The 26,703-nt window shown below is 45.2% G+C and overlaps 1 protein-coding gene across 2 annotated transcripts in view; it reads left to right on the top strand.

Annotated features, from left to right (window-relative positions):
- Positions 1-26,703, top strand: part of LOC138284895 (uncharacterized) — a 64,792-nt gene that overhangs the window by 18,304 nt on the left and 19,785 nt on the right. Inside the window, exons 2-3 of one of the 2 annotated variants that reach the window (XM_069224147.1) lie at positions 12,972-13,150; positions 14,481-14,629. In XM_069224147.1, coding sequence (XP_069080248.1) covers positions 12,987-13,150; positions 14,481-14,629 — 313 coding nt within the window. In that variant the 5' untranslated portion in view covers positions 12,972-12,986. Of the gene's footprint in view, positions 1-12,968; positions 13,151-14,480; positions 14,630-26,703 lie in introns of both variants that reach the window. The other variant, XM_069224146.1, reaches the window with a different exon arrangement.

Raw genomic sequence — 26,703 nt, 5'->3', positions numbered from 1 at the left:
TACCTAAAGCACATGTGGAATGAGTGTGGGGTGACTTATAAATTCACTACACCATACCATCCACAAACTAATGGCTTAGTTGAGAGATTCAACAAGACATTAAAGGGCATGATCATGGGGCTCCCAGAAAAACTCAAAAGGAGATGGGATGTCCTCTTGCCATGCCTGCTTTTCGCTTACAGAGAGGTGCCACAGAAGGGAGTAGGATTCTCACCCTTTGAACTTCTGTTTGGTCATCCTGTAAGGGGACCACTTGCCCTTGTTAAAGAAGGCTGGGAGAGACCTCTCCATGAGCCTAAACAGGACATAGTGGACTATGCACTTGGCCTTCGCTCTAGAATGGCAGAGTACATGGAAAAGGCAACCAAAAACCTTGAGGCCAGCCAACAGCTCCAGAAGTTTTGGTATGACCAAAAGGCTGCACTGGTTGAGTTCCAACCAGGGCAGAAAGTCTGGGTTCTGGAGCCTGTGGCTCCCAGGGCACTCCAGGACAAATGGAGTGGCCCTTACCCAGTACTAGAGAGGAAGAGTCAGGTCACCTACTTGGTGGACCTGGGCACAAGCAGGAGCCCCAAGAGGGTGATCCATGTAAACCGCCTTAAGCTCTTCCACGACAGGGCTGATGTCAATCTGTTGATGGTAACAGATGAGGATCAGGAGGCAGAGAGTGAACCTCTCCCTGATCTTCTGTCATCAGACCCAAAAGATGGTACAGTAGATGGAGTGATCTACTCAGACACCCTCTCTGGCCAACCGCAAGCTGATTGTAGGAGAGTCCTACAACAGTTTCCTGAACTCTTCTCCTTAACCCCTGGTCAGACACACCTGTGTACCCATGATGTGGACACAGGAGACAGCATGCCTGTCAAGAACAAAATCTTTAGACAGTCTGACCATGTTAAGGAAAGCATCAAGGTGGAAGTCCACAAGATGCTGGAATTGGGAGTAATTGAGCGCTCTGACAGCCCCTGGGCTAGCCCAGTGGTCTTAGTCCCCAAACCTCACACCAAAGATGGAAAGAAAGAGATGAGGTTTTGTGTGGACTACAGAGGGCTCAATTCTGTCACCAAGACAGATGCTCATCCAATTCCAAGAGCTGATGAGCTCATAGACAAATTAGGTGCTGCCAAATTCTTAAGTACCTTTGACTTGACAGCAGGGTACTGGCAAATAAAAATGGCACCTGGAGCAAAAGAGAAAACAGCATTCTCCACACCTGATGGGCATTATCAGTTTACTGTTATGCCCTTTGGTTTAAAGAATGCCCCTGCCACCTTCCAAAGGTTGGTGAATCAAGTCCTTGCTGGCTTGGAGTCCTTTAGCACAGCTTATCTTGATGATATTGCTGTCTTTAGCTCCACCTGGCAGGATCACCTGGTCCACCTGAAGAAGGTTTTGAAGGCTCTGCAATCTGCAGGCCTCTCTATCAAGGCATCCAAATGCCAGATAGGGCAGGGAACTGTGGTTTACCTGGGCCACCTTGTAGGTGGAGGCCAAGTTCAGCCACTCCAACCCAAGATCCAGACTATTCTGGACTGGGTAGCTCCAAAAACCCAGACTCAAGTCAGGGCATTCCTTGGCTTGACTGGGTATTACAGGAGGTTTGTGAAGGGATATGGATCCATTGTGACAGCCCTCACTGAACTCACCTCCAAGAAAATGCCCAAGAAAGTGAACTGGACTGTGGAATGCCAACAGGCCTTTGACAGCCTGAAACAAGCAATGTGCTCAGCACCAGTTCTCAAAGCTCCAGATTATTCTAAGCAGTTCATTGTGCAGACTGATGCCTCTGAACATGGGATAGGGGCAGTTTTGTCCCAAACAAATGATGATGGCCTTGACCAGCCTGTTGCTTTCATTAGCAGGAGGTTACTCCCCAGGGAGCAGCGTTGGAGTGCCATTGAGAGGGAGGCCTTTGCTGTGGTTTGGTCCCTGAAGAAGCTGAGACCATACCTCTTTGGGACTCACTTCCTAGTTCAAACTGACCACAGACCTCTCAAATGGCTGATGCAAATGAAAGGTGAAAATCCTAAACTGTTAAGGTGGTCCATCTCCCTACAGGGAATGGACTTTATAGTGGAACACAGACCTGGGACTGCCCATGCCAATGCAGATGGCCTTTCCAGGTTCTTCCACTTAGAAAATGAAGACTCTCTTGGGAAAGGTTAGTCTCATCCTCTTTCGTTTGGGGGGGGGGGTTGTGTAAGGAAATGCCTCCTTGGCATGGTTGCCCCCTGACTTTTTGCCTTTGCTGATGCTATGTTTACAATTGAAAGTGTGCTGAGGCCTGCTAACCAGGCCCCAGCACCAGTGTTCTTTCCCTAACCTGTACTTTTGTATCCACAATTGGCAGACCCTGGCATCCAGATAAGTCCCTTGTAACTGGTACTTCTAGTACCAAGGGCCCTGATGCCAAGGAAGGTCTCTAAGGGCTGCAGCATGTCTTATGCCACCCTGGAGACCTCTCACTCAGCACAGACACCCTGCTTGCCAGCTTGTGTGTGCTAGTGAGGACAAAACGAGTAAGTCGACATGGCACTCCCCTCAGGGTGCCATGCCAGCCTCTCACTGCCTATGCAGTATAGGTAAGACACCCCTCTAGCAGGCCTTACAGCCCTAAGGCAGGGTGCACTATACCATAGGTGAGGGTACCAGTGCATGAGCATGGTACCCCTACAGTGTCTAAACAAAACCTTAGACGTTGTAAGTGCAGGGTAGCCATAAGAGTATATGGTCTGGGAGTTTGTCAAACACGAACTCCACAGCACCATAATGGCTACACTGAAAACTGGGAAGTTTGGTATCAAACTTCTCAGCACAATAAATGCACACTGATGCCAGTGTACATTTTATTGCCAAATACACCCCAGAGGGCACCTTAGAGGTGCCCCCTGAAACTTAACCGACTATCTGTGTAGGCTGACTAGTTTTAGCAGCCTGCCACAAACCGAGACATGTTGCTGGCCCCATGGGGAGAGTGCCTTCGTCACTCTGAGGCCAGTAACAAAGCCTGCACTGGGTGGAGATGCTAACACCTCCCCCAGGCAGGAATTGTCACACCTGGCGGTGAGCCTCAAAGGCTCACCTCCTTTGTGCCAACCCAGCAGGACACTCCAGCTAGTGGAGTTGCCCGCCCCCTCCGGCCAGGCCCCACTTTTGGCGGCAAGGCCGGAGAAGATAATGAGAAAAACAAGGAGGAGTCACTGGCCAGTCAGGACAGCCCCTAAGGTGTCCTGAGCTGAAGTGACTCTAACTTTTAGAAATCCTCCATCTTGCAGATGGAGGATTCCCCCAATAGGGTTAGGATTGTGACCCCCTCCCCTTGGGAGGAGGCACAAAGAGGGTGTACCCACCCTCAGGGCTAGTAGCCATTGGCTACTAACCCCCCAGACCTAAACACGCCCTTAAATTTAGTATTTAAGGGCTACCCTGAACCCTAGAAAATTAGATTCCTGCAACTACAAGAAGAAGGACTGCCCAGCTGAAAACCCCTGCAGCGGAAGACCAGAAGACGACAACTGCCTTGGCTCCAGAAACTCACCGGCCTGTCTCCTGCCTTCCAAAGATCCTGCTCCAGCGACGCCTTCCAAAGGGACCAGCGACCTCGACATCCTCTGAGGACTGCCCCTGCTTCGAAAAGACAAGAAACTCCCGAGGACAGCGGACCTGCTCCAAGAAAAGCTGCAACTTTGTTTCCAGCAGCTTTAAAGAACCCTGCAAGCTCCCCGCAAGAAGCGTGAGACTTGCAACACTGCACCCGGCGACCCCGACTCGGCTGGTGGAGAACCGACACCTCAGGAGGGACCCCAGGACTACTCTGATACTGTGAGTACCAAAACCTGTCCCCCCTGAGACCCCACAGCGCCGCCTGCAGAGGGAATCCCGAGGCTTCCCCTGACCGCGACTCTTTGAATCCAAAGTCCCGACACCTGGGAGAGACCCTGCACCCGCAGCCCCCAGGACCTGAAGGACCGGACTTTCACTGGAGAAGTGACCCCCAGGAGTCCCTCTCCCTTGCCCAAGTGGAGGTTTCCCCGAGGAACCCCCCCCTTGCCTGCCTGCAGCGCTGAAGAGATCCCGAGATCTCTCATAGACTAACATTGCGAACCCGACGCTTGTTTCTACACTGCACCCGGCCGCCCCCGCGCCGCTGAGGGTGAAATTTCTGTGTGGGCTTGTGTCCCCCCCCGGTGCCCTACAAAACCCCCCTGGTCTGCCCTCCGAAGACGCGGGTACTTACCTGCAAGCAGACCGGAACCGGGGCACCCCCTTCTCTCCATTCTAGCCTATGTGTTTTGGGCACCACTTTGAACTCTGCACCTGACCGGCCCTGAGCTGCTGGTGTGGTGACTTTGGGGTTGCTCTGAACCCCCAACGGTGGGCTACCTTGGACCAAGAACTAAGCCCTGTAAGTGTCTTACTTACCTGGTTAACCTAACAAATACTTACCTCCCCTAGGAACTGTGAAAATTGCACTAAGTGTCCACTTTTAAAACAGCTATTTGTGAATAACTTGAAAAGTATACATGCAATTTTGATGATTTGAAGTTCCTAAAGTACTTACCTGCAATACCTTTCGAATGAGATATTACATGTAGAATTTGAACCTGTGGTTCTTAAAATAAACTAAGAAAAGATATTTTTCTATACAAAAACCTATTGGCTGGATTTGTCTCTGAGTGTGTGTACCTCATTTATTGTCTATGTGAATGTACAACAAATGCTTCACACTACTCCTTGGATAAGCCTACTGCTCGACCACACTACCACAAAATAGAGCATTAGTATTATCTATTTTTACCACTATTTTACCTCTAAGGGGAACCCTTGGACTCTGTGCATGCTATTCCTTACTTTGAAATAGCACATACAGAGCCAACTTCCTACAACTGGGCTTCAGGATGTTTTGCGAACTTTCATTCCCCTGACTTGTAAGAAAGGCCCTAATGGGGGCTATTATTAATCTCTTATCTGAGGAACAGACACCGTTAACCCACCTGCTGCTCAATGAACTGCAAACGCAAAACACATTTGTGCTTTGAGGCTGGATCTACACCCTCGATCCTGCATGCTGCAAAAGAACACTGCCACCACACCAACCATGCTCCACAGTAGGACCTGTCACCTGCACCCACTACAATTTCACCTGCCACAGCACACACACCAGCCAACATTCCATCCCAACCCTGAACTCGCCACCAACACCACCTGAACAAATACACCAACTTTCACGCGTCCTTCTCAACATACGCTCACTCTGCAAACACCCCACTGAGATTTGGGACCTTATCTCCACCCTTACACCTGATGTCCTCTTTGTCACTGAGACCTGGCACACCTGTACTTCTGTGCCCGACATCGCCACTGCAATTCCCAAAGGATACAAGATCACCCACCGGGACCGCATCAACAAGCTTGGCAGAGGGATTGCTATCATACTTAAGGAATCCACCACCACAAATGACATCACCACAGCCATGGAACACCTCAGCTTCCAACTCTAAACAGACAGCAAAACCACTATCAGGGACCCTCTCGCCTACTGTCCTCCAGGACCACATCAGACCTTCTACAACTTCATCGCCGACTTCATCTCCCCATCCCCCTCTTACCATAGACTCCAACAACTATATTTTCCTCTGCGACTCTTACTTCCATCTCGAAGACCACAATGATATCAACACTACCAACCTCCTCAACAACATGGCTAACATTGGCATCACCCAACTCGTCCAAGGCCCACGCACACCGCAGGCCACATGCTAGACCCCGTCTTCACCTCCAGCAACAGGTACAGCCACACCATGGAACTCACCTGGACTGACCATGCCATCATCCACTTCAACATCATCAGGTCACGGACCCCTGCCCTCAGTCTGCCTAAAGCCCCCAACAGCAGCTGGAACAGCATCTCAAATGACAAATGGATCAACACCCTCAACACCACCCATCTCCTCCAACAACGTAGGCCAGAACGTCAGAAACTTCAACAACTGAATCACCAGAGGCGCCAACAGCGTCGCTCCCACTGGCAAGAACACCTACGGAAGGTCCACCGAGCTGGCTAGCTGGTACACTGAAGACCTCAGAACGGCTGAATAACACTGTAAACGACTGGAAAGGAGATGGCGCACCAGGAAGGACATGAACGACAAGACCGCTTTCAAGACAGCCCCCAACCTCTACCATAGACAGCTGAGAGAACTGAATAAAAAGGCCTTAGCCTTACGCATCATTGAAGAGCTCTTCAACATCATCAAATAATTCTCCAAACCCTCGGCTTCAGAAAACAGTACCCTTTCACACAGAAACACGGGAACTCAGCCACAACCTTGCAAACTTCTTCGACAACAAGATTGTCCACATCTAAAGAAACTTCAAACACCAGCCCAAGGCCACTATCTTTTTCAAGCAGCACAACGTCCCCACTACCACCACAGAAATCCGACTTACCGAAGGGAGCCAGCTCGCCCCACAGGGCACTGCCTCCATCATGAACTCGATCCACCCAGGAACTCCTCCTCCTGCTTCTTCACCCTCCGCATTCTTCATAAGATATTCAAATGACTGTCTCAAAGCTCATGACACCATCACTCAGGTCCTCATTTCCAGCTGACAGGACTACATCAACGCTCTCTACTTTGGGATCGCAGCTCACCTTCTCTGACTAAAGACCATACAGAACACTGTAGCCATACAAAACCTGATTCTCACTAGACAAACCCACATCATCCCCTACCTTAGGGAACTTCACTGGCTCTCTATAGAGAAAAGATGCCAGTTCAAGCTCCTGACCCACACATACAAAGTCCTACACAACTGCGGGCCTGCTTGAACCACTTTCTGATCTTGCATCAGCTTATCAGACACCTTCGCTCCACTTTCCTTTCTTTAACCCTCACCCCCTACATCCTATGTAGCAGATGCAGAGGTCGCTCCTTCTCCTACCTAGCAGGGAAGACATGGAACAGGCTACCCTTTCACCTCCAGACCTCCCCATCTCTTCTAGAGTTCTGAAAGTCCCTGAAGACCTAGCAATTCAGCTAATCAACTGGACCCTTCCAGCGCCTGGATACCCTCACAGGTGACAAGAAGTCCTCTACAAATCTACTGATTAATTTATTTGATTGAGAACACCAAATGTTAAAAAACACATATCAGTAAGCTTAATGTTTAAAAAACACACCCAGCGAATTTTGTCAAGTCACTAAAACCAGTTTACAAATGTAATTTCAAAGTTTCACATCTGTTTAAAAGTATTATCCCTTTTCAGCCATTTCCGAGCTAAATTACAAATTGATGTGGGGAAAAAAAATGTGTGACATGTAAAAAGTAAGAACAAAAAAATGTTATTTTCACACTCCTTTGTGATTATGTGTATTTGTTGTTTTTGTCCATAGGCTCTACACCTTTTAAGTGATGTTTATTATATGCATTTCACTTTTTGTGTGAAATGCATATAATAATTCGTCCCCCCACTGTTTTCCTTAGGGCTTGTAGCCTTGCCCCTTTGTCTTCTCTGGGACCCATACTATATGGATAATGTTGCAACAAGCTAGTCTCTTAGCATTCCACTCTGTATTCAAGGAAATGCTTTTTCTCCCATAATTCCTCTACAGAAGTCCAAAATCGATTGCTGCTACTCTTTAGATTTTTGACTCTAATATTTCTCTGGACATTTATGAATGTGTTTATCAGTTATATCATTTGTGGAGCTGCCAGGCCTGGAATTGTAGTTTGTATTTGAACAGTGACATATAATGCCTCCTGTAGATATGTAAAGCGTTGAAAGGCATTTGTGACGTTTTCTGACCTCCCTCAGTCTTTCCTTCCTTTTAATGCTCTTGGTGTAAGCAAGTTTTGAATGTGACACACATGACTTTGCCAACCGCTGCAAGGGAAGCCACAGATAATGACGAAAACAATTCCAGAACCGTTACTATTTTATGCAACACTTTGGAAGGCTATGCGCAGATTAACTGATGAATAAAAACCCATTATAATGTACAAATAGTGTTTTCAAATTCAAACAATTTCAACAGTGAGTTCAACATTGTCTTTCCTAAAGGTGTTCTACTACCTCATATTGCTCATCATACTTCCAAATAATACCGGTGCGGTTAATGACCTGATATCTTAATTGGTGTTTAATGCTACTGAAGTCCACAAAGGCACTATAACACAAGCAACAGCACACAAACAGCATGTTAACGTTTACAATTAGTGGAAGATATGCTAGGAAATTATTGCCTTCTTTCATCTGTTATCTCGAAAACAATAAAATCCATTGTCATATAGTCATGCTTTACTACATTTTTAGGTGTAAAGATACTTTACATTACATACAACTAAATACTAAACATAAAATTACAAATGTATAGAATGATAACTAGACCTCTCTAGCCATACCCCCTTCCAGAGCCAGACATCTGTGTAAAAAAGTATATTAGTGATAACAATGTAAGGTCCCTTCCTGTGGTGTTTGGCACAGAATTCACGTTATAAAACCTATTTTTCTTGCATTTGTTGGAGTTCACAATGTAACACAACTTCCTTCTGCATTTACCAGACAGTTCAGAATGTTAAATCTATTTCCATTGTATTTGTCAGACATTTCACAGCGTAAAACCGCTTCCAACTGCATTTGTCACTGTGTTGCAACAGTTGAGGCCATTCTTACTGTTCTTGGCAAGGTGTCTGCTTTAACAAAATCGTATAGGCGAAAGAGGTGGCGTAATAGCTACCCTGTTTAAGGAAACAACAAATCTCGCCAAAGCTGAGAATGTTTCCTTACAAGATTGTGAGACCCTCCTTGTCAGATACAACTGTAACCCAACCTTCTCCTGTAACTGTTTCGTTATTTACAGACCACCACATAGCAATGGAACATTTCCTTTATAGATTCAGTTTCAAAGCTTTTTACTCTGTATTCAAACCTATGCATCCTTGATGACCTGAATATATGGTTCAACAAACCTAAGTTGCCCCACTCCAGAATGTTCCTTACTGGCTTAGACATGCTCAACCTCCATCAGCTCATCGCCAAACCCACACACATTGCAGGACATATCTTGGGTGTTATTTTCACCAACTTAGACCTGGTCACGTTCCAAAGGATTACTCCAGTTACTTGGTCACACCACCACCTGGTGGCCATCCAACATAATGCACTGCAACTCACCCCAGTTAAGCTTCCCTTACTTGTTACTGCATGTTGATCTTGTAACAAACTGATTTTTGAGGACCTAGCACCCCAGCTTAACCTCCAACACAGACCTGGACGCAGTAAACCCAACTTAAGAACTCTGTGGATGGCTCCATGAAACTTTTGATATCTTACTACCACTAAAAACATCTAAACATGACAAAAGAAAACACACCCCTTGGATTAATGCAGATTTAAAAGAAATAAAACAACAAATTCCTAAGCTTCAACACGCCTGGCTCAAAGCAAATAACCCTTTACACAAAATACTGTACAATTCAGCAATCAAAAAAGCTACTATTCAAGGAGAATCCACAATCCAAAATGTGCAAATAAAGAATTTTGTAAACGAAAATACACACAGAAGAAACCTATCCCATTTGTCAAGATTTTTCTGTCAAACTGGCCAATCATTACACAACCAAAGCAGACGTGTTGGATTCCTGTTTAAACCAGAAGAGTGTAGTGAATGGGCAAAAGCTGAGGAGTGTAGACTCCGGAGAGTCCACACTGACAACAATGCAGAGCGGGATCCCTAGATTTGGAATAGTATGATCATTAGATTGCTTGACTAAGGCGAAGTTGGAGATGCAAACCTGGAAGACTGTTTACCCGGGGGAGGGATTAATGGCCAGTCTGGGGCAACAACTGCTCAAGCGCAGCAGACCCTGTCACACACTCTGTCTCCGGTGTTCCAGCTGAGTGTGAATCCTACTGGTGATGTTGCGGCCTGCGCCCTGAAGCAGTAGACGACAAATGACTGTGTGCGTTAAGGATAGTACCTCCTGTCCCTGGGGCCTGGTCTCTTGCCCAGCTGCCCTTCCCACCTCCTTTCCCAGTCGCATCCCCCTTGCATTCATGTAACCATCTAATGGTATTCTGTACTTGTTCCTTCTTCTTCTTATTATTATTACCCGTTCCCTATGCTGGATCATGAAGATGCTGTAGTTGCATTATTGTTTTCTAAGCTGATTCCTTTTAGGTCACTTGATAATCCATGTTGCGTGCCTTCTATGGACTGACTGTTTAAGCCTTATGTCCTACTGCATGAAAATATACCACATGACCTGTATAATTCTAAAAACTTGAATTAATATATTTTTTAAGGAAATGTAAAAGTGTGGCTATAGTCTATATATGAATGTTGTATGCATGTGTGTATCAACGTGAGTTGACACTTTTATGGAGATGTGCAATAAAAATATGAGTATGCCATTTTATACTGATAAAATACAAACAAATGATGGGTGGGATGCTTGAATTAATCACAGCAACTGGTAATTACTCTGGGCAGAATCCCAGTCCATCCTTTTTTGCCCACAGTGCCACCTCAGATTTGTCCCATCCATAGGCAAATCACCTTTAATCCTGCTCCAGCGGGAGCAGTCCAGCTCGAACTGCCAACCCAGGTCCTCTCTAAATCAGATCACAAATATTCCAAGAGTGGGTTCACTCTAGTTGGGGGCTTGCCAGTTGGGTACAGCTTGGTTCCTGTAGCAAAATGAGCACTGGGCTGATGTCTTTGCATACCTGCCGCACTAAAGTATACAAAAAAGTGATGTTTGGGATGCTTTAATTGATTACAGCCAGCCATCACTTTCTGTATAATTCAGTGTGACACTGTTAGTGCAACAGCTATGCTCAGAAGGAGGTACTGTGCTCACTTAGCCACTGTAATGTCTGACGCCTCAGGGTTAAACATGGTGGCAGGCAGAAGCCTTATGAAAGCTTGGCTTATTTTGAGCTTGAGGGTCCAAGAGGTCCACGAGCTGAGCCAGAGCCAGTTATCTGGATTGAGCTTTCAGTGGCTCACCTACTTCTAAAATTTAAATAATGCAGCATCAGACGGGCATATACAGAAAATCGATTTGCACTTAATGAAACTGGTGGTTGGAAATATTATGGCATAGCTAGTAAACACAGAAGCTGCAGCAGTCCTTGGAGGCTGTCCAGTACTGTACACGGTTAGCACCCTAGGTAGAAAGCCTCCAAACGACACTGATCACTCATACAAGTTTGAGAGATCTCCAAATGAGTCACCAAGCTGAACTAAGAAGATACACATACAGTGAATGAAGGGACTTTTCACATGTTCTCTTTAAAAAAAAAAAGAACATATGAGGTCCGGCTGCAGAACAGGAGGGGTAGGGGCAGCGGGTCGAGGAAAGCACTAGGCACTCGGTGGGGCACGAGGGAGAAAGTAACACAGGAGTAAGGGAGAAGCACACAAGGGATACAGCAATATGGATGCAGGGGTAGAAGCAAACAGGGGAGCTGGTTCAAAATGATAAAAACACCAGTACAAGAGCAAGACTCCCCAAGAGAGTGAGCAAGAGAGAACAAACACCTAGTGCAGGTATCTTTTTTTTTAAGGGGGGGTGCAAGAAGGAAAGAGCTGGAAAACATATGCACTCTGATGGAATGCCTAACCAAAAAGAAAAAAGTAGTTCCCTATTAGTGGACAGAGGAAGGACAGTTAGACAGTCAAGAAAATGGTGAATATACTATGCTGCAGGGCCAGAGACAAACACAAGATGGACAAGAAAAACCATCACATAAGAAAGCAAATAAGAGTGACAGCAAAGCCAATCAGTGGTAAGCAGTGAGTGGGCTCTAATCTCCTGTAAGGTCTTGGTAGGACCATTCTAGATTTTTAGGGTCGAGCCTGCGTTGCATGCGCTCGCGCATGCGTATCGCAGCGAGACGCTTTTGTATTTAGAAAAGGGCTCAGAGCCCTGTCAACTTCACGTCAGTGTTTTTTATTGGTTCGTGGGCTTGCATAATAAAATCTGCTTGCTTTCATTAGTCGAAGGCAAGCATACGTCATGCCTTTTCCAGTGGCTAGCCCTCCTCGAGCGCAGTGACCATATACAGAAAACATGCGAGGCTCGCTGTTTTCCATCGGTCTCGTGGACTTCTTCTTCTCTAATTTACGAGCGCTATCTCGCTTGGCAGAAGTCGAGCACTTTACATAGGTAATTTCACTTTTTCGGGTTTTGTACACAAATGCACTTTTGCCCGATAGGTGAAAAGTCGGGTTAGGAGTTTACGACGCGATCAGCTCTAACATGAGCAAACGCGAGACCCGTTGCATTGTAAATGCTTGTTTTGTTTGCGCTTTCTGGTAGTCTTGCCTTAAAAAAGGGGCCCATGCAATGTAAATGTTTGGTCAAATGTAACTCTCTTACTCTCAGTCATCATATGACTAATAATATTTGGGAAAGGTGAAATTGTGACATTTAGTGTATTTTAAACATAAAAAGTGCAACGAGTGGCACAGTGAACAGTATGTGAAAAATGACGTGGAAAATTATACAATAAATACCCTAGTGTACTATGTAACAGTACTGCTAGCCTGTTATATTTTTCATGTGATGATGTAGTTACTGGCTCTGTCTTACAGTTTGCCATCTGTAATTAATTAAGATCACTAAATGACTCCATTGCAAACCCTGCCTCGCATGCTTATCCACGCCCCTGCCACGGGACCTAGAGTGCAGGAAGACAGTAATAAAGCCAACATTCTCATTAACTAAAGTAATCACAACGCTGCATACTTAGTTTTAATTCGCATTTCATACCATCTATTACTTCTGTGTATCCCACCCTACGTTTGGAGTCCCGTATATTCAGACCGCGAACTCCACAGGTTAGAGGCCAAACAGAGATAAGGGATTTTGTATGTTTTACTGTCCGTTGTTAATTCTACTTTATGCCTTATAAGGAATGTGCCTGAAATACATTTTTGGTGTTGTCGTGCTAGCAGAGGGAGCTGGTGAGAATGGAGCCCAGTACTGAAAGAGACTGTCAAATGTGGGAAACTAAGCAGGACGGTGAACAGCTGCACCGTTCACAGAGAACTGAAAATTATTTCACTGTAAAGGAAGAATCACAGTCTCAAGAAAATCGGCCACAATACCCACCAGAATCCATCAATTGTACTAGGTAAGTTATCGCATACCTTACCGGGACTATGGCTTTATTTAAATTTACTTGCATGTTGATGCTAATATAAAGTGTTGTATGTATTGATGTGCTGTCGTGTGTTAACACATTTTTAAGTATAGGAAGCAATACATATTAATTAAATGTTGCTTTGATTCTCAGAATGGCATATTCCTACTTGCTGTGATGTGCATGATTTTTTGGGTTGTGTGTCAAAACCTCGTTAAAAAACATATTTTCTAGCAGAAATATGTTCTGAATGTCATTAACAAAATGTCATCCACTAGGTGTGGATTTTCTATTATTATCTCCGACAGATCATATTTTTGTAAATTGTATTAGTTAAACAACACTAATGATATGCATTCTTTTGGTTTTGCTATTCCTGTACTGTACCTATTTATCTGTTGTCCAAGTGCTTGACTGCTTTCCTCCTTATTAGATAGGATCGTTCACCTGGCTACACTTTTGTGGTATGCAACCCTTAAAGCACATGTTGTAGTATTTTCTATGTGACAAGTGGTGATTTCGTAGATTTTGTCAGCCATTTGAAGATCATATGTGCCAGTCTGTTTTAGGCTCGATTAAAGTATCAACCCTGATATTTGTTACTTTTGGATATTGGGAGTAAAATAATTTCTTGTGAAGTAAAAACAAAATTTTAAATTCTGTGGGAATGTGAACATTGATAAACAGGTATAAATGGAAGCTATATCCTTGTTTTCGCTGCAACTCAAAATTCACAAAAGAAAGGTCAGGCGACAACATTACTAAAGCACCTTTTTAGTTGTGCATCAGTCTTTGAGCTTATGATTGGGATATATCTTCAGGTAACTAAGGGTGGAAGCTTGGCCAGTCTGCCGTGGATCTCGTACTGCCTTCATTTTTATAGGGGGAATATTGGTCTGATTATAGAGGGTAAAATTCCTGTACACCGCTTAAGTGGTGGGTTGTCTCTGACACCTCTGAAGGTACTTTTAGGGTTCCTTTATATCCAGCTTTGTATTTACAGCCTTGTTTCATCCATTTGTAGTGGGAGTGTGCACAGCAAAACCTTTTCGAAGGTGCTTTTCAAACTTACTCAACCTTAACTTAAAAAACACGCATAAATGACCTTGCTGCAGTCACTTTTAGCCCAAAAAAACCATAAAGCGATATTATAGAAATGTAGCATATTATGTTCCGAGAGGAAAGGTTCATCATATATTACCTTGTCAGGCTGTGCCAAAATAGTAAGAAATGCAATTTATCAAGGTTTTAATTTTAGTAGTTGAACATTTCAGTATCAAACAAACTAACTGCAATCAACTCTTGAACTTCTTTTTGCTAGGGTAATTTCGGATACAGATGAAAGCAATTGTAGTTCCGTGGAGAGTACGTCACAGAAGAGACAGTTGCCTTGTCTTCCAAAAAAATGCGGAGCAAGATATTACAAGACTAAATTTGACATGGCTTGGATCAAGACTGGTCCATTTAAAGGTAACTCTTGATTCAATGTGTAACGCTCTGCTGTCTGGTAACACAATAGCTTGTAGTTGCCCATCTTTAAAGGGGTTATTTATGTGATCCACAGAAAAAGACCTTCAAGATACACTACTATTAGCGTCCAATCTGGATCACTTAGAGTACACATTTTCATCGGACAGAGGTTGTTTGCTTCTGCTGAAAAAGAGTGCTTGTATTCCACTTTTTGTCTTCTGGAAAGCTTATGCTCAGTACAGCAGGACTACTTTGGTTATAGTGAAAACGCCATTGATCAAGGTTATAAGCCTGGTCCGTTTTTTATGCAACGCTATAACAAAAGGCAGTAAGCCTAACATATTAATTGTGAAAAGCCCCTGAAAAGCCATTTTTGTTATGCTTCATTGAGAAGTATTTTATTCTAGGGAATCAAGCGGATTACCACAGTGGGCAGTGATTTTGGTGTTTGTTATCCGCAGTGACCAACTCTAAAGTGTAGAACATTTTCACTTTGAAAATACTTGTCATACCATTTTAGGAAGGGTTGTGTATTGTTTTGCCAACTCATTTTAAATAGATATTTTTTGACATTATTTCTGTAGTTGAAAAGTTTAGGGAGTCTACAGATGTCCTGAGTTGGTTATGGTGAAAAACTTGTGTTAATGGTTCACTAGAAGATTGTATGTGAGAGGACATAAGTTACATTTTTTAACTATGAAAAATTTACAAAAAGTGCAGTAGGCTGTAATTTTGTGTACATACTTCTAACCTTATGAGTCTGTGTCTGATGATTGCCAGCTTACCCCTTCGCTGCCAGGCCTTTTCCCCTCTCAGGTGTCAGGCCTGTTTTTTGGCTATTTGGGGCATTTCACCCTTAGGCCCTTATAACTTTTTGAACCAGATAAGCTACCTGTAGGAAGTTGGCTCTGTATGTGCTATTTCAAAGTAAGGAATAGCATGCACAGAGTCCAAGGGTTCCCCTTAGAGGTAAAATAGTGGTAAAAATAGATAATACTAATGCTCTATTTTGTGGTAGTGTGGTCGAGCAGTAGGCTTATCCAAGGAGTAGTGTTAAGCATTTGTTGTACATACACATAGACAATAAATGAGGTACACACACTCAGAGACAAATCCAGCCAATAGGTTTTGTTATAGAAAAATATCTTTTCTTAGTTTATTTTAAGAACCACAGGTTCAAATTCTACATGTAATATCTCATTCGAAAGGTATTGCAGGTAAGTACTTTAGGAACTTTAAATCATAAAAATTGCATGTATACTTTTCAAGTTATTGACAAATAGCTGTTTTAAAAGTGGACACAGTGCAATTTTCACAGTTCCTAGGGGAGGTAAGTTTTTGTTAGTTTTACCAGGTAAGTAAGACACTTACAGGGTTCAGTTCTTGGTCCAAGGTAGCCCACCGTTGGGGGTTCAGAGCAACCCCAAAGTCACCACACCAGCAGCTCAGGGCCGGTCAGGTGCAGAGTTCAAAGTGGTGCCCAAAACACATAGGCTAGAATGGAGAGAAGGGGGTGCCCCGGTTCCGGTCTGCTTGCAGGTAAGTACCCGCGTCTTCGGAGGGCAGACCAGGGGGGTTTTGTAGGGCACCGGGGGGGACACAAGCCCACACAGAAATTTCACCCTCAGCAGCGCGGGGGCGGCCGGGTGCAGTGTAGAAACAAGCGTCGGGTTCGCAATGTTAGTCTATGAGAGATCTCGGGATCTCTTCAGCGCTGCAGGCAGGCAAGGGGGGGATTCCTCGGGGAAACCTCCACTTGGGCAGGGGAGAGGGACTCCTGGGGGTCACTTCTCCAGTGAAAGTCCGGTCCTTCAGGTCCTGGGGGCTGCGGGTGCAGGGTCTCTCCCAGGCGTCGGGACTTTGGATTCAAAGAGTCGCGGTCAGGGGAAGCCTCGGGATTCCCTCTGCAGGCGGCGCTGTGGGGGCTCAGGGGGGACAGGTTTTGGTACTCACAGTATCAGAGTAGTCCTGGGGTCCCTCCTGAGGTGTTGGATCTCCACCAGCCGAGTCGGGGTCGCCGGGTGCAGTGTTGCAAGTCTCACGCTTCTTGCGGGGAGCTTGCAGGGTTCTTTCAAGGCTGCTGGAAACAAAGTTGCAGCCTTTCTTGGAGCAGGTCCGCTGTCCTCGGGAGTTTCTTGTCTTTTCGAAGCAGGGGCAGTCCTCAGAGGATGTCGAGGTCGCTGGTCCCTTTGGAAGGCGTCGCTGGAGCAGGATCTTTGGAAGGCAGGAGACAGGCCGGTGAGTTTCTGGAGCCAAGGCAGTTGTCGTCTTCTGGTCTTCCTCTGCAGGGGTTTTCAGCTAGGCAGTCCTTCTTCTTGTAGTTTGCAGGAATCTAATTTTCTAGGGTTCAGGGTAGCCCTTAAATACTAAATTTAAGGGCGTGTTTAGGTCTGGGGGGTTAGTAGCCAATGGCTACTAGCCCTGAGGGTGGGTACACCCTCTTTGTGCCTCCTCCCAAGGGGAGGGGGTCACAATCCTAACCCTATTGGGGGAATCCTCCATCTGCAAGATGGAGGATTTCTAAAAGTCAGAGTCACCTCAGCTCAGGACACCTTAGGGGCTGTCCTGACTGGCCAGTGACTCCTCCTTGTGGCTTTCTTTGTTCCCTCCAGCCTTGCCGCCAAAAGTGGGGGCCGTGGCCGGAGGGGGCGGGCAACTCCACTAAGCTGGAGTGCCCTGCTGGGTCGTGACAAAGGGGGGAGCCTTTGAGGCTCACCGCCAGGTGTCACAGTTCCTGCCTGGGGGAGGTGTTAGCATCTCCACCCAGTGCAGGCTTTGTTACTGGCCTCAGAGTGACAAAGGCACTCTCCCCATGGGGCCAGCAACATGTCTCTGGTGTGGCAGGCTGCTGGAACTAGTCAGCCTACACAGACAGTCGGTTAAGTTTCAGGGGGCACCTCTAAGGTGCCCTCTGGGGTGTATTTTGCAATAAAATGTACACTGGCATCAGTGTGCATTTATTGTGCTGAGAAGTTTGATACCAAACTTCCCAGTTTTCAGTGTAGCCATTATGGTGCTGTGGAGTTCGTGTTTGACAGACTCCCAGACCATATACTCTTATGGCTACCCTGCACTTACAATGTCTAAGGTTTTGTTTAGACACTGTAGGGGTACCATGCTCATGCACTGGTACCCTCACCTATGGTATAGTGCACCCTGCCTTAGGGCTGTAAGGCCTGCTAGAGGGGTGTCTTACCTATACTGCATAGGCAGTGAGAGGCTGGCATGGCACCCTGAGGGGAGTGCCATGTCGACTTACTCGTTTTGTCCTCACTAGCACACACAAGCTGGCAAGCAGTGTGTCTGTGCTGAGTGAGAGGTCTCCAGGGTGGCATAAGACATGCTGCAGCCCTTAGAGACCTTCCTTGGCATCAGGGCCCTTGGTACTAGAAGTACCAGTTACAAGGGACTTATCTGGATGCCAGGGTCTGCCAATTGTGGATACAAAAGTACAGGTTAGGGAAAGAACACTGGTGCTGGGGCCTGGTTAGCAGGCCTCAGCACACTTTCAATTGTAAACATAGCATCAGCAAAGGCAAAAAGTCAGGGGGCAACCATGCCAAGGAGGCATTTCCTTACACTACCCACGCCAAATGTGCGTCCTTTTTTACCAACATCCAAGGGATTCTAGAGGTACCCAGAGTTTGTGGGTTCCCCTGAAGGAGACCAAGAAATTAGCCAAAATATAGCGGTTTTTTTTTAATGGTAAAAAAGGGCTGCAGAAGAAGGCTTGTGTTTTTTTTTTTCTCCCAAAAATGGCATCAACAAAGGGTTTGCGGTGCTTAAATCACCATCTTCCCAGCTTTCAGGAACAAGCAGACTTGAATCAGAAAAACACATTTTTCAATGCAATTTTGGTATTTTACTGGGACATAGCCCATTTTTACTGTATATGTTTTGTGCTTTTAACCTCCTTCCAGTTAGTGACAGAAATGGGTATGAAACAAATGATGGATCCCGAGAAGCTGAAAAGTAGACAAAAATCTGAATACAGCAAGGGGTCACTTGTGTAGATCCTACAAGGTTTTCCTACAGAAAATAACAGCTACGAGAAAAAAATATTGAAATTGAGATGAAAAAAACAGCCATTTCTCCCCACGTGTTACTCTGTAACTTTTCCTGCTATGTCAGATTTTCAAAAGCAATATATCGTTACGTCTGCTTGACTCTTCTGGTTCCAGGGATATATAGGACTTGTAGTTTCATCAAGCTCCCTAGGTACCCAGAGCTAATGAAGGAGCTGAACCTTACAATGGGTTTTAATTCTATACTGGGTATACAGTAATTCATTTGGTGAAATATAAAGAGTGAATATTAGGTATCAAGGAAACCTTTGTATTTCAAAATGGGCACAAGATAATGTGTTAAGAAGCAGTGGTTATTTGCACATCTCTGAATTCGGGGGTGTCCAAACTAGCATGTGAATTACAGGGCATTTCTCAAATAGATGTCTTTTTTACACACTGTCTAACATTTGGAAATAATTTTTTTTAGAGAAAGACAAGGGGCAATAACACTTGTTCTGCTATTCTGTGTTCCCCCAAGTCTCCTGATAAAAATGGTACCTCACCTGAATGGGTAGGCGGAATGCCTGCGACAGGAAACGCAACATAAACACATCACGTTATTACATTGAAATCTGATTTGTTTTTTGGAAAGTGCCTAGCTGTGGATTTTGGCATCTAGCTCAGCCAGCATCTAGGGAAACCTACCAAACCTGTGCATTTTTAAAAACTAGACACCTAGGGGAATTCAAGATGGGGTGACTTGTGGGCCTCACACCAGGTTCCGTTACCCAGAGTCCTTTGCAAACCTCAAAATTTGGCCCAAAACACTTTTTCCTCACATTTCGGTGACAGAAAGTTCTGGAATCTGAGAAGACCCACAAATTTCCTTCCACCCAGCGTTCCCCCAAGTCGCCTGACAAAAATGGTACCTCACTTGTGTGGGTGGACCTAGTTCCCGCGACAGGAAATGCCCCAAAACACAACGTTGACACATCACATTTTCCCAAAGAAAACAGAGCTGTTTATTGCAAAGTGCCTAGCTGTGGATTTTGGCCTCTAGCTAAGCCGGTACGTAGGGAAACCTACCAAACCTGTGCATTTCTGAAAACTAGAGACCTAGGGGAATCCAAGATGGGGTGACTTGTGGGGCTCTCACCAAGTTCTGTTACCCAGAATCCTTTGCAAACCTTAAAATGTGGCCAAAACACCCTTTTCCTCACATTTTAGTGACATAAAGTTCTGGAAGAGCCACAAATTTCCTTCTACCCAGTGTTCCCCCAAGTCTCCCGATAAAAATGATACCTCACTTGTGTGGGTGGCCCAGGTGCCTTCAACAGAAAAAGGCCAAAAACCTGTAACGATTGAGGGGATATCACAGCGAGTTGATAAGCACATATTTTTCTTTTCTACATCTTTAGGTTGACTCTGCCTTAGGGACCCACACAAGTGAGGTGTCATTTTACTTGAGAGACTGAGGGGAACGCTGGGTGGTAGGAAATGTGTGCCGGAGCGGTCATCCTACAAAGAAAAATTAGGAAAATATGTTTTTTAAGCAAATTTTGAGGTTTGCAGAGGAGTATGGATAAGAAAATGTTGGGGGATCCACGAAAGCCACACCTCCCTGGACTCCTTGGGGTGTCTAGTTTAAAAAAAAAATGTCTGGGTTTGGTAGGTTTACCTAGATGAAGGCCACACCCGGGACCAAAGATGTAGGTGCACCCCCATCCCAGACACAGGTAGTTTTGTAATAGATCATTTTGATGTGTCCACATACTTCTGTGATGTTCCAAACACTGAAATTGTGAAATGAAACACACTTAGGTAATGTTAAAAAGACCCCACACCCACCAACCAAGTTGGGGGCATGCTTCATCATCATCACCGCGTGTCACAGGTGTGCTGCAATGCTTGATTACAGCGGAGCAGGTTTTGTCATTTTTACCACACATACTGGTTGGATTTGGCACGAGGGTGAGTGATGGTTCAGTAGATAAAAATGTTATTAACAAGAGATTTCACAAAAATGAAATGCACTGTTAATAACAGAAAGGCCAAAAAACTGAACCAATGACTCAAAGCTCATGAGATATAAAGCCGCGACAAGGCACCAACCGCTTTACAGTCCATTCACCCACCTTTCATACATGACATGCACAAGATCATTCATGCTGCCAGCCACGGGCCCAGCACATTACAACACTCGCATCGACAGACAGCGCCACTCAAGGGCCCATCACTTTCATACGCCCACATGCCTGATACAGCAATCACACCAGCTGATGGAAGTGTGCGGACTGGCGTTTGGCTGGCAGTGCCAGCCAAGCGCCACTCCACACACACCCGGGCAGCCAAGCGTCACCCCATGCACACCACCAACCAAGCGCCACCCCATGCACACTGCCAGCCAAGCGCCACCCCATGCACACCGCCAGCCAAGCACCACTCCATGCCATCCACCACTTTTTCTTGTTTTTAAACAACAAAGAAACCACTAACTAATTGTAAATAAGTACAAAACTACAAACACAAAAGCTCTAACTGAATTCACGACAGTAATGTCAACAGTGAAACTGAACGTATGAAAATAAAAAACTTCAGTTTACGCTCACGGTAGTTCCCAGTAATTGTTCCGTGTGTGTTAACTCCTGAAACAGCCTGTAACACGCAGCCCAGGCTTTGAAGGACAGTCCGGGCAGTACATCCGGCTTTCCCTCCGGATACCTCTTCGGGCACAGACTCTACATTTCTTAGAGGGAAAGTCTTTTTTGGGAGTGGGAGGAATCGGATCAGGAAAGTGGCGATCTTTCAATCTAGCCACATCCTCCACAACTGCTACTCTAGGAACTCTTGCATCGTCCACCATAACAAGGCTCTCTATCACTGACTCATGAAATTTAACAAATGTCATCCTTGACTCGGGGGAACAATCCCTAAACACACTAAAAGCATTAAAAGTTGTTAGATTAAACAAACAAATAGCCAACTTTTTATACCATACGTAAGACTTACGAACAGCAGTGTAGGGTTCCAACCTCTGATCTACTCTATCAACACCACCCCTGTGCTTACTGTAATCTAAAATGCACATAGGTTTGCACACTTCTGCAACTTGACCCCAAACAGCCACAGGTGAAGTACTCTCATCATGGATGGTAGTTACCACGTACACATACCTCCTGACAAAAAATTTCAGAGCTAGCAGCTCTCATTCCGCAAGGCACTGCACTGTCCCTTCTCAAGTTTTTTTTACAGACAAGCTCCCTTGGAGAGCCTTTCCGGCTAGAGCGGATTGTGCCACAACCAAGTGTCCACTCTGAACAACTCATTGAACAACTGAACTCCAGTGTAGAAGTTACTTACATACAAATGGTGACCTTCTGTTAAACAGTTGTCTACTAAGTTCCCACGCATTTTTTTCACTAACTCCAAAAGTGGGCGGACACCCAGGGGTGCCAATACTGGAATCCCCACCAGTGTAGACCCGGAAATTATAAACATATCCTGTACTACTTTCAGACAGCATACACAATTTAATTCCATACCTCTTGCTAGGAATGTACTGCCTAAAAACCAAACGACCCCTGAACAGGACCAAAGACTTGTCCACACTTATTTCTTTGCCTGGAACATAGACCCCTGAAAACCGATCTACAAAATGATCAAGGACAGGTCTAGTCTTTTAAAGATGGTCACAGTCAGGGTGATCTTCTGGCAAGGCTAAAGCATTGTCAACAAAAAGCAGCATCCGAAGAAATGTCAATTATGAGTCATGGTTGCAGGAAATATAGCCGTTGCCATCAAGGGAGTAATAGACTAATAAGAAGCCAGTGATGGCTTTCTTATCAACCCCATCAAAAAAGTCAAACCTAAGAACTTTTTCATCTCTTCCAAATGTGTGGGAATCCAATGGATAGCTCTAGACTGAGGCCTAAGTCTGGCAGCGTTGCCCCTCAAATACTGCTCTGCATACAAATTAGTCTGCTCGACAATCTCTTCCAAAAATACATCATCCATAAATATCTCAAAGAAATTGACAGGCAAAAGGTTTTCTGTATTTACTCTACACCCCTGGGAGACTAGTAAAGACAGGCAACTGTGGCTGCTCCATGTTAGGGCCAACCCAGGTGTCAGGTCCTCCAGCTGGAAGCCTTTCAGCCACCGGCTGCTGCACCATTGGCACATCAGTGTCCTCCTCTAAAACAGGCTCTTCATCTGCACTGAGTGGCTTCCTCATCCGAAGACTCCTTTCGGACAGAAAACTCACTGCCAGAATCTCGCTCTTCCTCCTCTGCCTCAGATGCAGAGTCCGTCTCATAATCATGGTCAGAAGATGAGTCAGAAAGCATGCCAACAACCTTCTGAGCGGTCACTCTGCGGCTAGCCATGATCCTTTCTAAGAAGTGTAACTTGACAAATGCGCCAACAAGAACCAGCACTGTCTAAAATAAGTAATAAAGTGTGGCTTTATCACAAAGAGATATGTACTCAAAAATTATACCACTCACTTGCCTGAAAAGGCTAGACTCACCAGCAACTACTCTGCACAGACATAGCAATCACCAATGTTATCCCACTAAAACGAAAAAAAGAAAAGCAAATTAGACAACACAATTTCACACACAATCCTACATTTAGTACACCACCTTCAAACATGTCATTCATGCATGGCAACAATACTCCTTTGGGGTAAATTTATTTACCATAAAACATGCAACATGCAACTATGCAAACCGCAGGTCAACCACTAGCAAACCTCAACAAGCCACAGCAAAGGAAGCAAAAGTTTTGAACTAGAACAAAAAAGAGGAATAAACTGTTAAAATCACACTGGCAAATATTTTGCCAGTTGACAAACACCCCGCCACCAAACATTTAGAAATTTTCCCTGATGTCTAGTGGTCTCGGGGGGCAGATGGGCCTGAAAAAAACTAGGCCGATCTGCCCCTAAGGGGGCAGAAATTGCCACCAGTACTGTCCCGCCCCGTCCCGACACACACACACACACTCAAAAAAGCGCAAAACATCCCTGGTGTCATTGTGGCTTCTGCTCCCAAGGGGGGGCAGGAATGGTGTAAAACATTATTCCCTCTTACGGAGGCGACCCTTGCCCAAGGGACCGCCTCCATACACACCCCAACAAAACCCCTGGTGCCTAGAGGATTCTGAGCCTAAAAAAATAGGCTGATCTGCCCCAAAGGGGGGCAGAGCCGCCCATCAGTGTTTTCCCCCCCTTTGGGGGGACGACCCTTGCCTATTGGGCCACCCCACGCACACACAAAAAAATAACACACAACATCCCTGGCGTCGTCGTGGCTTCTAACCCCCTGGGGGCAGATCAGCTTAAAAATAATGAGCCGATCTGCATGCCATAGAGCTGGTCTGTATATTATCAAAAATTATGAAAAAGACAGTAGGCCTGGCTTTTTATTTATTTTTATTTTTTTAAAGCACGTTAACGCAAGAACAGTCTTTAATGGTGAATTGTCATTACACTGAGTTAGACTGGTACTGTGTTACATAGAAACCTAGTTATTATCATAGAAGGCCATTTATTTGGTGTGGGTTACTCGCCTTGACAATCCCAGGGAGTACATTTTCAATTTGAGAGTCCTTTTATGCCACTTAAAAAGGGGCTGAATGTTGTTCTGCCAGGAGTGATGTTGTAAATATTTATAATTTTATGACTGCAGTGATACTTCCTTGGGGCAGCGCTTGTGCTCAGTACAGTAGGCCTGTGTGACATGCCAGCGATACAGGCCTGAATGGTTCACTGGGAAAAGTTATGGCAAAACCAATAGGTCTGCATTATTTAATGTGAAAAAAATGTTTAAACCTTTAGCACTTTAAGTGTAGATTGTTATAACGCTTTGTAAAAACTTCAAACGGGTATTGTCTTGCATAGTGTCTTCTAGATTACTATCATAGGAAAGGTTTTTAGTGTTGGTTATCTCTTTGACAAAACTCCAGGGTTAGGACATTTACACTTCTGAGATTTCTAGTTAGGCTGTCTAGGGAAGGCTTATATATTGTTTTATCAATTCTAATTTTATACATGTTTATAATTTTATGATTGTATATTTGATGGGTACTTTGTACAAAAGCTTATGCTGAATATAATAGGCCAGTGCCATAGCACAAAGATGACTGTCACTTGAAGATTTCAAGCATGCTTCCAGTGATAATTGTCTCCCTGTGGTTCTACAAAATCCTACCACTCTATACTAAATAGATGTATTGTTTATTGCATAATGTTTTATATAAATATGTACAAATTACAAGGACCTGACATACAACTACTGGAAACCCATATAACTCCGTTCTCGCGTGCATTTTTTTACCCCAATCGAACACAGGCACATCCTTCTTTTTTTCTTCATGTCTGTTCAGATTTACACATACACTAAACATATTGTTTCTCATTTATCGAAGTATGTTGTATAAATATGTTTTCATCACATGGACTGGACATATATCTAGTAGAAATGCACATAACAGTTTTTGCAGCATGAATCTTTTTCTGGATTCACATGTTGTGCATCTAATCCGTCATCTAGTTGTTAGGTCTGGAATCGTGGTGTATCCTCCCCCCACCCACTCTTCCCCTTTTTTTGTGTGTAAGCATTTGCGACCACCATTTGGTTTTAAGTCCAGCCCCTCTGTGACGTCGGACAGCACCCTGGAAGGTCCTGTGTGTCATGGCTATCTTCAGATTCTTTTTTCCTCCTTCGAGTCTGGAAGCACACTGGACAAGCTCTGAAGAACCTTGGAAGAACTGCAGGGCAAAAAATAGAAGGTATATCAAAGGACCCAGGAGGTGTTATGTTGTTCCTACGAGTCTAGTATGTCTAAGTATTATGTCAACAAGAACGTCACACAGTATAGAGACTTAGGCCCTCATTACGAGTTCGGTGGTCCGAGGACCGACGCAGTGGAGGTGGCCGGCGGGACAGGCAGCCATATTATGACCACAGCAGTGTTTCGACAGGAACACAGCCAAGTCACCGCCAGTGCGGACGGACCACAGCGGCCGGCGGTAGCCTATCCAAGCCGACGGGGGGCATATTTCTGTTGACCATATTACGAGTTAACACACCACCAGGATTTCTACGAAATGCCTGGTGGCAACAAAAAACATAAAAGGGGACACTCACCTTCAGGAACACAGGCACTTACGCAGACACCATGAAACTCGAACTGGAAGTCTTCCCAATGCTCCTGCTGGCCATACAACTGCAGAACCTGTACCCCCTTACTCAAAAATATCCTGCATGGGTAGGTAGCATGCCTACTCACCCATTGACGAGTAGCACAGTGCCTACCTTCATATAAGGTACATGGCAGCTGATTGAGGACTCACCAATTACCCCTGACACAGTGGTAGGCTGATATTGATGGCAATGCCCTCACACCCCAGGTGTACTGATGCTAATAGTAGGAGCTGGGCATTTAAACTTTGTTGAGGGTGACCACACAAATCCCAAGTTGGAGAGAAATGCCCTCATAAGTCACTGTCTGCTTGGTACGGTCAGACATCTTATGAACCAATCCTGCTAGGGAGGCTGATATCCATAGTCGATGTGCAGCTACCAATGACCTACAATACATCTTCCCAGTAGTAGTAAACCTATAGCCATACAAGCATTAAATTAGCGAGGTGTGAATGTGTACTTTCCCCCCTTGTGGTTGCTGCGCTGCCCTCAAGCGCCCATCTGCCTCAGGCTAGGCCACAGCCGAAATGCGGGCCATTGGGGGGGGGCGAAGTCCAACGGGCACTACTCCCTCGTTGGGAGGACGTCCCCAGCTGGGCCTGTCCGGTCATACGTGCCTAGCATCTCAGATCCTCCCGCCGTTTTCTGTAGTGGGTGCTCCGTCGGCTATGGACCCTCAGGGTCCACACTTGCTTGGTGATGGCACACCAAATGCCCTTTTTCTGATGGGTGCTGACCTGCCTGGGTGACACAGACAGAAGGACAAATTCATGTAGAGTAGCATCATAGAGACAGTAGTGGACATCCCACATCAGACATATCTCATGACCACACTCACGTGCCATCATGCCACTAACGC

The sequence above is a fragment of the Pleurodeles waltl genome, chromosome 3_1 (genome assembly GCF_031143425.1).
Source record: "Pleurodeles waltl isolate 20211129_DDA chromosome 3_1, aPleWal1.hap1.20221129, whole genome shotgun sequence".
NCBI classification, from domain to species: domain Eukaryota; kingdom Metazoa; phylum Chordata; class Amphibia; order Caudata; family Salamandridae; genus Pleurodeles; species Pleurodeles waltl.
Note: the sequence above shows the minus strand (reverse complement) of the source record. Positions and strands in the feature narration are given on the sequence as shown.